This window comes from Balaenoptera acutorostrata, chromosome 4, assembly GCF_949987535.1.
Source record: "Balaenoptera acutorostrata chromosome 4, mBalAcu1.1, whole genome shotgun sequence".
NCBI classification, from domain to species: Eukaryota; Metazoa; Chordata; class Mammalia; order Artiodactyla; family Balaenopteridae; genus Balaenoptera; species Balaenoptera acutorostrata.
The window spans coordinates 88,964,881-88,978,517 of NC_080067.1; the positions used below are offsets into that span (position 1 = coordinate 88,964,881).

The 13,637-nt window shown below is 37.9% G+C and overlaps 1 protein-coding gene across 4 annotated transcripts in view; it reads left to right on the forward strand.

Annotated features, from left to right (window-relative positions):
• The window catches only part of LSAMP (limbic system associated membrane protein), a 657,783-nt gene that overhangs the window by 360,363 nt on the left and 283,783 nt on the right, over positions 1-13,637 (forward strand). For all 4 annotated transcript variants that reach the window (XM_057545177.1, XM_057545178.1, XM_007181898.2 and 1 more), the window contains exon 2: positions 9,793-10,025. In XM_057545177.1, the coding sequence (XP_057401160.1) occupies positions 9,793-10,025 (233 nt within the window). The remainder of the gene's footprint in view (positions 1-9,792; positions 10,026-13,637) is intronic.

Consider the following 13,637-nt stretch of genomic DNA (forward strand, 5'->3'; position numbering starts at 1 on the left):
TTAGCTTTCATCTCAAACTCATCAGCTCTTGCCTTCATGCTCGTTCTCTTGCTAACTTCTGAAGCTCTTTCTCATCACCTGATTCCAAGTCCCAGTCATGTCCTGATTGTTGTTCAAGGAGAAGCAGGCCTTCAAGGATAGGTTTATATGAGGGGAAAAAATGAGGGCTAGGGAAAGAAGAAAAACCACAAAAACAGTTTGTCCCACAAGGGTGAAGTCCTCCTCATATCACTGTCCTTTGGAAGAATGTGCTGGAGAAAAAAATAATTTTGGAGACAGGAAACATAGAGGTGATGTGTGGTGGAAAGTGGGTGATGGAAAAAGCAAACATGGAAGTCAGAAAAATCCCTATGATTATAATTCTCCATGTGAGAACTGTCCTTGTGATTTATAAGCATTCATCAGTGATCCATCGGCTTCTTGTCAGCCAGGGGAGGGGACTACTACATTTCCTTCGCCTGAGATGGATCTGTTTGATAATATGTGCTCCTTCAATTTCCAGCTGCTAGAGGCCCCTATTTCACATCTGAATCCACAAAGTACATTTAAAAAAATTAAGACCTGTTTTGTTCCTTATATTTATCTGCCTTTATTTCTTTTATGTCTACCTCTACCAGTAAAAGCAATGTAGACAGCAGAGCCCTTTTCTAATGGTAGCGCTGATACACAGTCTCATTGTCTTGTTTATTTACTTACATACTTACTATATGTTAACTCTGTTATATCATACATGCTATATCTATCAATTGTCATATCTTAGAAGGCATAAATTTGATCCAAATTATATCTAAATGCATGTAATGGTGAGTCATATTATAACTTGATTCTGCTCCAGTGATAATGTTTATGTAATGCTGTATATGGTAAAGCTATAAAGTAAGGGGCTGGCTTTTCAAGTGAGACTTCTGGAAAACAGTCTCCTGACTTTATAGCCATCCATGCCTCATACACCAGAATGTTCATCCTAAGTGCATTATAATTCATTGTAAGCACTTTCATTTCTCCTTACTGATGGAATGAGACAAAGAGTAAACCCTTTGTGGTACAAAGCACATTTTTTTCCTTCGAGAACTTAGCATATTTTTTATATTTACTTTGTAATGACTCAGAAGGCAACAACATCTTCTTTAAATAGCTGTGGAGTTGTGTTTAATTGCATAGTAAATGAAATTTTTAACTAGAAATCGGAGCCAGGATCCCAAGACTAATTTTATTCTTTCAAAGGTACAACTTAAAGGCAGGTTTTTCTCCTAAATGAGAAAGATTTTTCACAGAGAACAGAGACTCATAGCAAGAATCAAAACAAAAGCAAGCTTTCAAATTACTTCTTATCCTCACTCAACCAAGTGGGGAGGAAAGAGGAGAATCCACAGTTCAAAGGAGAGTAAAGGGGTGTAGATTCTTACTACTTCAGTGAGAGTATAACTGCTATTCAGTCACTGAGAAGGAGGAATGAGCCTTGTTCTTGCAACTGGAGGTCCACGTAGCATAGAGTATGCCTCATCTAATCTAGGAGGAACCCAGATTCTGCCCAACAGATCTCAGCAGATCACAAAGTATAGCATGGACCCGCTGTTGTCCTCTGTCCAGGCTACCCTGAAGAGAGAGCCTCGTGTGGGTTCTATCTGATCACAAGTGGTGAGGCATTTAAGGCCTGAGCTCCCTAGGCACATGTATGCCACAAATCCTCTAAGAATGTTCCAGAGATGGCATTAGAGCTTCAGTTTACACGGCTGCACTGTAACATGCTGCATCACTATCCTGCTTTCAATTGCATGCTTATGGGCTTTAGAGGACCAACTATTGCCCAGAGGGACCAGACACAAGAGAACCTAGGCCCCTAAAAGGCGGTTTCCCTTGACATACCTGTTATTAAGCAAGAAATTGAATTAAACAACAATATCTGGAGATTGCTGAATTTAGCCCCAAAATGGGATTTCTACAGAACAAATGTCCAAGATTCAAATTATGAAAAGTAATGGGCACAAAAATGTATTAGGCTCTTCCAAAGCTCACTGGGTACTCTTAATACTTTAGCCTGTTTAATAATCACAATCATATGAGAAGTAGTAATTATTCCTGTTTTGCTGAAGAAAAACACTGAAGCTCTTCAGTAATAGTGGACCCATTTAGGGCCAGGCACTGCCCTATATGTTTAAAATGAACCCATTTAAACATTACAACTGGATAATTGAATGAAAATGAAAATGAAGTTTTCGTTTTGCAGATGAGAAAACCCAGGCCCAGAGAGGTTAAGCAAGTGTCCCAAGATCACAGAGTAAGTATGTGATGGAGCTAGAATGCAGAGCAGGAAACCGGCTTCTCAGCCTAAACTTGTAACCACCCACCATGCTACATTTCTCGCTAAGTAACTTGCCTAAAGCTATTAAACTGCAGAACTCATGGCTTTTCCACCCCACCACTGACAAGAAAATGAGGAATCTCGAGTTATGGTGTGCTTAGGGTGATGAGTTATTTTCTAAAGGGACCAAGACTCTTCAAAAGAACCTAGAAGAGCTGTTTCCAACCTCTTATAAATGTTCCTGGAACTGATGGGAACTCCATCTGTGACTGGGATAGAAATCAGTTTTCTCCTGGTCCCAGTCTCAAATTTCCCTTTTAGAATTTTTGTCTTCCTCTTTTTCATTTTCTGTGTAAATGTAGAGATGATACAGTTGATGTCGCAGCCAGAGAAGCACAGATTGTCCTAGAATTGACCTTTGAGATGTACTCAACTCTTAATTTGGTAGCTCTGCTCCTCCTCTACTTGCCCCTCTCCTCATCTGCACCATCTGCATGGAATATGTGTTTATGCTCCTTCAAGAATATGAACCTGAAAATACAGCAATACATACATCATACATATGCATATATGAGAATGCATATATAGCTGGACAAGGTGCTCCCTAGTGATAATAAGAGACAAAAAGCCTGTCTAAGGAGTACTTTTTATTCCACGAATGACACAGTACTCCACGAATGACACAGACTGTCCTGGCTTTACTATTTGCCACTGTGGATTTTTTGTTTTTTGGTTTTTTTGCTCATATAGATGATGAATTATTCTAATAGGTAGTAACCCAGTCGCAGAAAGGGTGCTTTGTCAGTATAGCACATGCAAATAACTAATGCAAATTGAGAATTTAAAGAAATACATGGTTGATCTGATACATATTTAGTGGATGTCATTCTATACAGAGATAAAGTTTTTGAATGATTTGAATAAATCACTATTTTCCTTATAGCCATCCCTGTATATGACTATTTCCTTTTTATCTACCATACTCTACCATGGGAGAGTATAAGCATAGATATTGTTTTACATCTTATGAAATGTTTCAATGTACATCATGTCATTTTATTCATAGAACTACACTAAGATTAGTTCTGAGAGGCTGGGGAAAGTATCATTAACCTCATTTTATTTATGAAAAAACTAAGATGCAGAAAGGCTAAATGACTTACCTGTTTTCCAACAAGAAATAGACTGAAGGTCAGAACCCAAATCAGTTACCTTCAGGAACTAAACAGTGTATGTCTTTTACCCTAACACGCCATCAATACTATGCAGATTACTGAATCATAGTGACCAGCAATAGATTCACATGAATCGGATTCCTGTGCCGTACTACCTCTGTGTTCTCGCCCTTTTGAACATCCATCACTACTGTGTGTACATATATACGTGTGCATCAGGGGCTTGTACATGAATGTATACAAAGGACCTATGGTGGGGGAGATTATCCTATCATATAGATGCTTTCATTGTTAAATGGTGTTAATTGGACTAAAATTCAGGATGAATCTAGGAAAATAAACCATCATGAACCTAGGATCAGTTTCTACCTAAAGAAGATCAAGTTTAAGAGAGAGCAGACATGCACAGGGATAAGAGAACGAGGCTAAGAGAACAGGCAATGGTCAAAGCCAGAAGTCAAGTCTGAAAAGAAGTAGAGATGGGAGCAAGGCAGCTAGAAAACTGAAACTTCTGCTTGCAGGAAAGGGAAGCAGGAGTGCCTGAGGGTCAGCAGTGAAGCCCCACAATTCTCTTATTTCTTTCTGAGTTTAATCTTAGAACATGGTAATGAAGCAGAGATGATCCAAAATGTTTGATAATTCAAAATTCTTTAAATTTGGCTTTTAACTAATTTGGTGTTTTTTAATATGTTTGCATATGTGTTGCTAGACTTCATTATACTTAAAATAATATGATTAAGTCATACTAACGACTTTTGACTCAGGAGAATTTGGGATATTTCTGATAATTTACTGCATCCTCTGCTTAGAACGTTTCCTGATGCCACGCTTTAATGCCGGGAATGTACCGCATTAATTTCCAGACCAAGTGTCTTTCCTTCTAGAGGGAAATGAGTCTATGTTAGTTTTGTTGATTCACTAAGGGTTTTATTTGTAGGGTTAAAGTTATAAAGCAAAAAGCATCAAAATAACAGGTCAACACACTCCTGAAGACTTCCTTCCCATCCATATCTTGAATCAATCCACATCTTACAAAAGAGAAAGAATCACAAATGTGAAAAAAATAGTAAAAGTTAATTTTAAAAAAATAGCTTTTCTATGAATAAAGGCTAATTATTTCCTTAAAAAGTCAAATTTGCCCCAACTGAGTTGATTGTCCCTTACCTGTCCGAAGTATTACTGACCCATTTTTATACATGGGGAAAAACCCCAAAACACTAAGGTTAAATGATTTCTCCAGCATTAATTTAGGAAGGAACTAAGTTATAGCTTTCTTCTGTACTATTAACAATGTACAAGGGTATAGTGTTATATAATTCAGATTCTAAAACACAACAAAGGGGCATGATTGATTAACTACTAACTTACAGAGTACCAGTAGACTTCATTGTGGTGTCTGTGTCATGAACTTATAATTCAAGGACTTTGCTGGTGGCAATTGAGTGCTTATAAATTAAGAAGCATATGCTTATGAAAAAACAGTATTGCACTGTAGATGTTTGACCTATGCTTCCAGATATTTAAACCAGGAGACCAAGGTCTAACTCGGGGTTTTCGACTTCAAACCTGCCAACATTTTAAATGGGATACGTCCTTGTTGTTGGGCTGTCCTTTGCATTGTAGGATGTTTAGCGGCATCCTTGGCCTCTACCCACCAGATGCCAGTAGCAACCTCCTGTTTCCAGTTGTGACCTTCAAAAACTGTCTTCAGATATTGCCAGATACCATCTGGAAGTACAGATTGCCCCCAGTTGAGAACCAGTCATCTAACTGTTCTTTCTTAATTTAAGAAACAAATCTCTCACCCATCCAGTTACACTTTCCCCAGTCCTTATAATTAAAAAGTATGAAGATAGATAGTTGGTGAGAAACTAAGCAAAATGTATTTATTTGTTATTCATGAATAGATATCAGATTATACACTTAAGAAGCAGAGGAAAGTTTGGATAAATTCTAATACTAACTTGTTCCATTTTTAGCGGCCAGTAATGCTTGTTAAAAATGAGATGTATCTAGTAGCAGTTGAACAGGATTAGTATCTGTTAGATGTGTATCACTTACATCAAGGATATACTGTCAGTAAATATGCGATTAAGCTATCTATTGGTACACACCAAATTTAGCATTTCTTTTATGCCTCCAATTATCTTAATCATTTTGGAAGCATAATTCCCAGACTTAATGCAGTATGAGTGGAATTGTCAATGTACCTATTTGTATAAGTGTGCATAATATACTTGGTGTAAAGTACTCACAGAGATCCGATGCTTGGGATTTTTATGGGTGCATTGATTTTTTGTGACAGTTTTATGGATTCAGACATACTGAACAGGGAAGTTAGAAATTTGTTTGCTTGACTTTCCTGTTATTTTTTTAAAGCTGATTTTTTTAAAAAAAATCATAGGTTCATGGTTAAGTAAGTAACCCACCTGATATTTGTGGGTTCATGGTTAAAGTGGGCAACTCACTAAATGTTTATCTAGTGCTTTACACGTCTTTTCACTGTTTTTAGTGTGTGATATAGATTATTTAATTCCCAGGAATGATCTTTCTTCACTGGGAACAATTTTTTCTCTCCTTTGATTTCATGTTAATGTCACACTCAATAATTCTTTTAAAATTTTCCTTATGTGTCTGATAATTTTAATCATTACTTAAGAAAAGTTAAAATAGTTATTACCTATCCTGCACCTATTAGATAATTAACAAATATTTGATCATTGATCTAATAGTAGTTTGTTAAATTCAGTTGGTTTATTCCACATTTCAGCGAGTGCCTACTGTGTACACGGTGGGTTATGCTGTTGGCTCCATTAAGGTTCCATAGGTGAATTCTTGAGGGTCACTCTCATTAATAAACTTATGAGGAAAGTTAAGTACAGACAACTAATTCAGTGTGGAGTATAATGAGATCATAAGAAGGAGCCAAGTAAAAGGATGGGACACTAATCAGAGGAGATTTCCTGGAGAGGTGACACTTTGTATTATATCCCCATGTCCTCAGCTGCCTGCCAGAAATCCCACCTAGAGTGGACGGTCATTCTCTGCCGTCTCCTCTTGGCACCAACACCGACTCTCTTTACCATGTAGTCCTTTCTAAATCCTGGAATGATTTGCCTACCCTGAGCTCCTGAAGGAAACATTCTATTAATCCAAACAACACATAACAATATAGATTTAAAAAATTTATCTCTTTATCCTTTCCCTGCTTTGGCCAAAGCTGACTTTGAAGATAAAGTCACTAGGTATTTAGTTTTGAACTAGACTGTCTGGTACTGAAGCAGCATTGTGGGTGAGGGATAATTCATTACCATCTTACGATGGTGTGGCGTGAGAATTCTCATTGACTCCACAGGCATGCCTAAGGCACATTAAAGCCACTTACCTTCTAGATGCAAGCTCATGATGCTTATTGGCCAGTCACTGCATGCTGGAACCTGGGTCTGCCTTTAATCAGCATTTCCTCATTTCCGAATAGCTAGACATCTGTGACTACCCTATATGACTGGTTATTTCCGTTTAACAAACAAAAGTGCTACACTTTTGTGTAATTGAGACTATACTTTGACTCTGACCATCTTTTTTCTTATGTGCACTTCTTATGGTTTAAAATAGTTGCCACCTTAAATCAAGATTTAAACATTTTTAATGTTAAATTAATTCTGAAATTGTGAGACTTTTTGCTCATTTTTCAGTATGAATGTTCTAGCCATGTGGTAGAAAGATTATTTTCTAGTTTAGAGAGTCAACACATTTACTCTGAACTATTAACTACTTAAAAAAAGAACCTTTAAATATCTGGAGGAGTGGTTTCCTTTTGAAAAATACTACATTGTGCTCTGGTGCTTGGAGTTGGCTAATTATGTTGAGTTAGTAAAAAGTGTGAGTGTATGTGTGTATGTATATATTCTAGTGTACCTTTCACTTATTTGGAAGTAAAAGAGAAATTACAAAAAATAAATATGAATGAAACACAATGTAAAAATAAGATGTTATGTAGATTATCACAGCAAAATTTCCACATTACGTATTGTTTTGGTACATGCATTTTTATGGGTCTGGCAATTTTGCTGAAATCGTCAGTTGCTTCTTTACATAAGATAGTTCTGAACTCTCTCAGAGAATAACTCCGAATAATGATCTATGTGATAATTACAACTTTTCCAGAGGCAAAAATTGCTAAAGTGTCCAAAAGACCCTAAAGATTCAACTTAGAAACTCTACCTTATACTGATAAGGAAATTTGCCCAATTCATTAGTGGATGCTGTAAGGAGTTGGGCTGGGGAGTGGAATATAAGTAACCATATGTCCTATTTCTGCATATATGACACTGTTAGTTCATATGACAGGCATTTACCAGGGTCTATTTTACAGCAGATTAGTGTTTGGAGGTACCATAATGAATAAGACAAAATCTCTCTTTATTTGATATATAGGCTATATTTATGTAAAATATATTATATTGTATTTTTTTCAGGATGAACATGTTAGAGCCTTATTCCAGGCTAAACAGCATTCAAGGTTCACCTCTGTGCAATAGCATACCTAGTTACTGCTGTGTTGTGCTGTGTAGATGATAAAAAAAATGCAAGGGTAAATGTGATAGAAGACTTAAAATGCATTTACGGAGAGAAACTTCCATTTTCTCAGTAGAAAAGAAAAACACAGGAGACCTACATCAACAACTTTATTTACGATCTAGAAGAAGACAGCAAATAATCTATTAATTGATTCATAACTGAGTCTAAGTTGAGAAGTGCCGCAAATACCACCAAGGACAGAGACATGATGCCACCAGAGAATAGAAGAGGAAAAGTAAAATTGAGTCTGGAGAGAAGCAACAAGCATCCGTAAAGTTAGCTTTGCCCTCCTATTTAGAGTTTCAAATTATCAAACATAATTAATCTCAATAATATCTGCATGGTAGAAAAACACATATTGGAGATAACTAAATGATACCTTAATCCACCTATGTTTTTGAAAAGCAATAGGTGGAGAAGAAAAGAAAGACCTGTATATCATGGCACCCAAGTAATTAAATAAAATTCTCATGTTTACTAAAATATGCAATTCACCCAAAACTAATGGAATAAGGAGGCCTTTTGTACCATGAGTGAGGTATTTTTAGAAGATTCATCATTTCTCCTTCTTTTAAGAGAGATGAGTTGGCCTCTATGTCTTTACGGTGGTCAACCTGTGGATCATGCATCCACTTCCTGTGCATGCATGACTCTTTAGACCTGAGAGAAAACTTGGATTGGACTTGGTTTGGAAAATACAGGGGAACATGGTGTTTTAATTGTTCTGCTGTCATGCTCCTGGCTCCTTCTGTCCATCCCTCAGGCCCCAGAGTACTGAGCAGCTGGCTTTGCAGCTGTGAACAGGGTCTAAGACAATCTCCCCGTGAGGCAGACATACATCTTGCCAAAGGGATACAGAGAAGTTTTTGCTTGATGTTTCCATTTCCAGATTCTTGCTAGAATTGAAGGAGTATGGTTTTCTCCATTAAACCCTTTTAGGTTTCTAAAATAAGTAGTTATTCAAATAAATATTTTTTCCTTCATGTTTCTTGGAATAAGAACTACAAAATTAGTTTTTTCATCTACCATAAAAGATCGAATTCATTCTATTGTGCCAGAAATGCCGGTAGCAAGCTGTCTTGCCAGCAGGCAACCTACTGCCCTCAGCAGATGGAACCAGACTTAGGCAAGATGATACTAGCTTTGATTTTCTTGATACAATTCCTATCTACTTACCCTTGGACCTGCTCACACACTTCTCACTCCTGGGAGTGGGCATTCCAAACTTGGAAGGATCAGAATCAAGCTCTGAAATTCAGTCTAATTCCTACAATGGTAGGGCATAACTTGAATCTACCAGCACATAAGCCTTTAGGAAATACTAATGAAAGAATAAATGCAGTTCAAAACTGAGTAAATATGCCACATTATCAATTGTCTAATTCTCAAAGTTATTTAAACAAATGGAGTTCTGTGTGAATGACCTTTTCCTAGACAAGAAGAAGATAATCCAGTGGGAAGTCAATATCCATTTAACTTTATTTTCCTGCACTACTCGTACTGATTGTTTATTGCCACACTGGGTATAATATAATGGCATCCATCCATTGGATGGTAATTAGATCTTAAAGGAGAAATAGCGACAGTATTTAGGACTCTAAGAAATGGCATAGCCAGGATTCATCCTGCACATAATTATTTCTCTTGATTGGCCCTGTTGAATCAAATTGTATGGAGAATGAATGCAGATCCAGGTATGGCTAAGGCTCTAATGTTGTTATTCTACTTTGCCAGGTGTGTTGTAGAAGATAAGAACTCGAAGGTGGCCTGGTTGAACCGTTCTGGCATCATTTTTGCTGGGCATGACAAGTGGTCTCTGGACCCCCGGGTTGAGCTGGAAAAACGCCATTCTCTGGAATACAGCCTCCGAATCCAGAAGGTGGATGTCTACGATGAGGGTTCCTACACTTGCTCAGTGCAGACACAGCATGAGCCCAAGACCTCCCAAGTTTACTTGATCGTGCAAGGTAAGACAAAATAAGAAAAAAGTGGTAAAGGAGAGGTGAGGCAGAAAGTAATCATAACATACAAATACTCGAATAATCCTTTCTGAAATAAAAGAACACTTCCAAATGCGTTATGGAACTTCAGTATGTATTTTCTCTTCAAAAGGATAGGCTTTAAATGAGAGAACTAAGGAGGATATAGAAAGAGGAGTCTTGCCACTGTGAGCCAATACCCTTGGTGAGGATGTTTTCTTTTAGCCCTGAGTGTAAAAACACACAGCAAAGGCCACAGCTGTGTCCACAGGGACACAAGAACACACAGACTGCTCAGAGCCATGTGAAGTCCACTTTATTATACTGTTAGGTACTGGATGCTTTTGCTGAAGATTTGATTTTTATCTGTCCTCTGTCTAAAGAATATCACTAATTATCTGTTTTAATGATGGTAAATGTTATTTGGAAAAATAAAAATTTCCAGAAGCCTTGACATCCTTTCAGCTGACTAGCTTTCTTTGTAGTTTGTATCTCCATTTAATGGCAAGTTATTTGTGAGCAAGTGCAGTGACGGGAATCTGCAAAGTCATCAGGGATAATCTGCTTCCAGATTGGGGTTTCCAAGGGCACATCTGAGTCATGGTTTTACAAGATGAAAACCCTAAATGGCATACGCAAGCCCCCAAACTGTAGCTCTCCTGGGTCCCTTTCCCCATAATAGCAGAATGAGAACAAAGCTGATCAGCTGCACAATTTTATTGCAAGTAGAGTCAAACTACCAGCAGTTTCAATCCATCTATCAGGAAGGATCTAAGCACTAACAAATATTAGGGCTGTGTTCATGTATTCTTGATTTACAATTTTATGTAAATTTAATGCAAATTAGGCATGGCCCTAGGGATCCTGTCAAGATTCCAGTGCAGTCAGTTGTATGGCAAAGTTTGACTGTAGCTTCTATTAATGTGTTAAGGAATTGATTATTGCAGCATTTAAATCATTGCTCTCCCAACTCCTCTGATTAATAGATTGAAACTGTTTGTTTGCTCTTTAGTTCTTCTAGGTCCTTAAACATTTCTTGTATTTTCTCAATTCTATTTCCAAGATGTTGGATCATCTTTACTATCATTATTCTGAATTCTTTTTCAGGTAGACTGCCTATTTCCTCTTCATTTGTTAGGTCTGGTGGGTTTTTGCCTTGCTCCTTCATCTGCTGTGTGTTTCTCTGTTTTCTTATTTTGCTTAACTTGCTGTGTTTGGGGTCTCCTTTTCGCAGGCTGCAGGTTCGTAGTTCCTGTTGTTTTTGGTGTCTGTCCCCAGTGGCTAAGGTTGGTTCAGTGGGTTGTGTAGACTTCCTGGTGGAGAGGACTAGTGCCTGTGTTCTGGTGGATGAGGCTGGATCTTGTCTTTCTGGTGGGCAGGTCCACGTCTGGTGGTGTGTTTTGGGGTGTCTGTGGCCTTTTTATGATTTTAGGCAGCCTCTCTGCTAATGGAAATGGGAGTAAAATACATCAGAGACTGCCTGGTGCAGCAGCGGTTTAGTCATGTGACCGCTATCTTGGTCCATTTGCAGTGGCTGACAGCTTCATTTTATTGCTTATAAAAGGCATGTCTACTGACTTGCAAAGTTCCTATCACAGTCAAAGCATAGAATGCTTTCCTTGTAGTTTAGCGGAGAGCACTTGAGTTTCTTAATAAGAGACACCAGGGTTTGGATCTCAGGCAGCCCATTTAAGTGTGTAAACATAACTACTGATGTGTACATATGTAAATGGGTTAATTTATCAACTCCCTCAAAACACAAGCACACACACACACACACACACACACACACACACACACACATGCACACACACCTCAAAACAAAAGGAGAAGTTCTATCTCATTTAATGGCAGAGGGAAGGGAGATAACTAGTTTACTTAAGGCCCCTTACCTTCACAGCCTTCAGTATTATTGGAAAGCTACTAGAGACCACAACTAGAGAATGTGTATTGTCCTATATGGAATAACATTGGGCAATCTGAGTATTACGTTCCTTGGTTTCTAGATAAGGAAACAGAAGTTAATTAGATTTAGGTTAGTGGTTACAGATCGCACAGAGAGTTCAGAGAGTAGTTTGGAGCCAAGCAGACCAAGAATCAAATTTGAAGCACTTTCTACTGGAATGGAAATTTTTTTGCTATGACTTTTTAAGAACGACCAGATTTATATTTGTCTGAGCTCTTAGCACCAAATGCCCAAAGCCCTTCCTCCTTTTTTCTTATTCATGTATGCACTTCTATAGCTACAAACACAACCATCTTGAGGGTTAGAGCTAGAACTAGGTTAGATCATACTGCTTATACCTTCATACCATGTCAGCACAAGTGAAATTAACTTAAATTTAACTTAATATTAAGTTATTAAATTTAACTAAATATTAAGGGATGGAGAAGGACCTATAAAATACCAGGTACTGTTCATTCATTATCTCGTTTGATTCTAATAATATTATTATTAAGTGGGTGTTAATAACTTTATTGTAAATATGAAAACGCTTGAAGTTCAGAAATAATAAGGAGCTGTCCAAGGCTGCCTGTTGACTTAGGAAAGAGTTTCAAACCCATATCTGTTTGAGTCAAGATATTATAGTGTTTTCTTTTGAGCCATACTGCTTTAAAAGAAAAATGAGAAACAAAGCTTGTTCTTGTAAGGGCGATAAAGAAAGGTTGTCTCCTCCTTAAGCCTGAGTTATGAAGGGGGATTTTTTGGACAATTATATGGATGCTGGCATTTGATATTTCATGCCAGATGGCTGATTCGCTTCCCCTTAGGACATTCAACTTTGTGATTATGTCAGTTGGTCCACCCCTTCATGCTGCTTGTTCACACTGCTTCCTACTCTGTGCCTCAACTCTACATGTTTTCACCACATCAAAGATGCTGCCATTCTTCTTTCCTCCATTTCCACAGCACCTTCCTTCAGAATATAAGGGTCTTTTGAATTTTTCAAGTTCTTCCTTGCTCACCATACATGGTTTCTGCAACTCCCACTTAACTAGTCATTAAATAAATACTGTATTCTTTTCTTTGCCCATTGGTGAGGCCACCTTTCGCTCAAAGACGCTGTGAGATATTACTAAAGAATAGCAGTTAAGAAAGCAGGCTTCAAATCTCGGTTTTCCTTCTTGCTACTTAAATAAATTTTGGGGTAAACCACTTGATTTCTCTAAGGCTCAGTTTTGTCCTATGTAAAATAGAGATAAAATTAAAATTTTAAACCCTCCTTAATGAATTGTAAGGATTAAATTACATGATTATGTAAGCCCCTAGCCCAGTGTCTGGAGATCATGAGTTCTCACCCAGTAAGATGATGATGGTGATGGTGATGATGATGATGGTGATGATGATGATGATGATGATGATGATGATGATGGTGGTGGTGGTGGTGGTGGTGGTGGTGGTGGTGGTGGTGGTGATGATGATGATGATGATGATGGTGGTGGTGATGTTGATGATGATGATGATGATGGTGGTGGTGGTGGTGGTGATGATGATGATGATGATGGTGGTGGTGGTGGTGGTGATGTTGATGATGATGATGATGGTGGTGGTGGTGATGTTGATGATGATGATGATGATGATGGTGGTGGTGGTGGTGG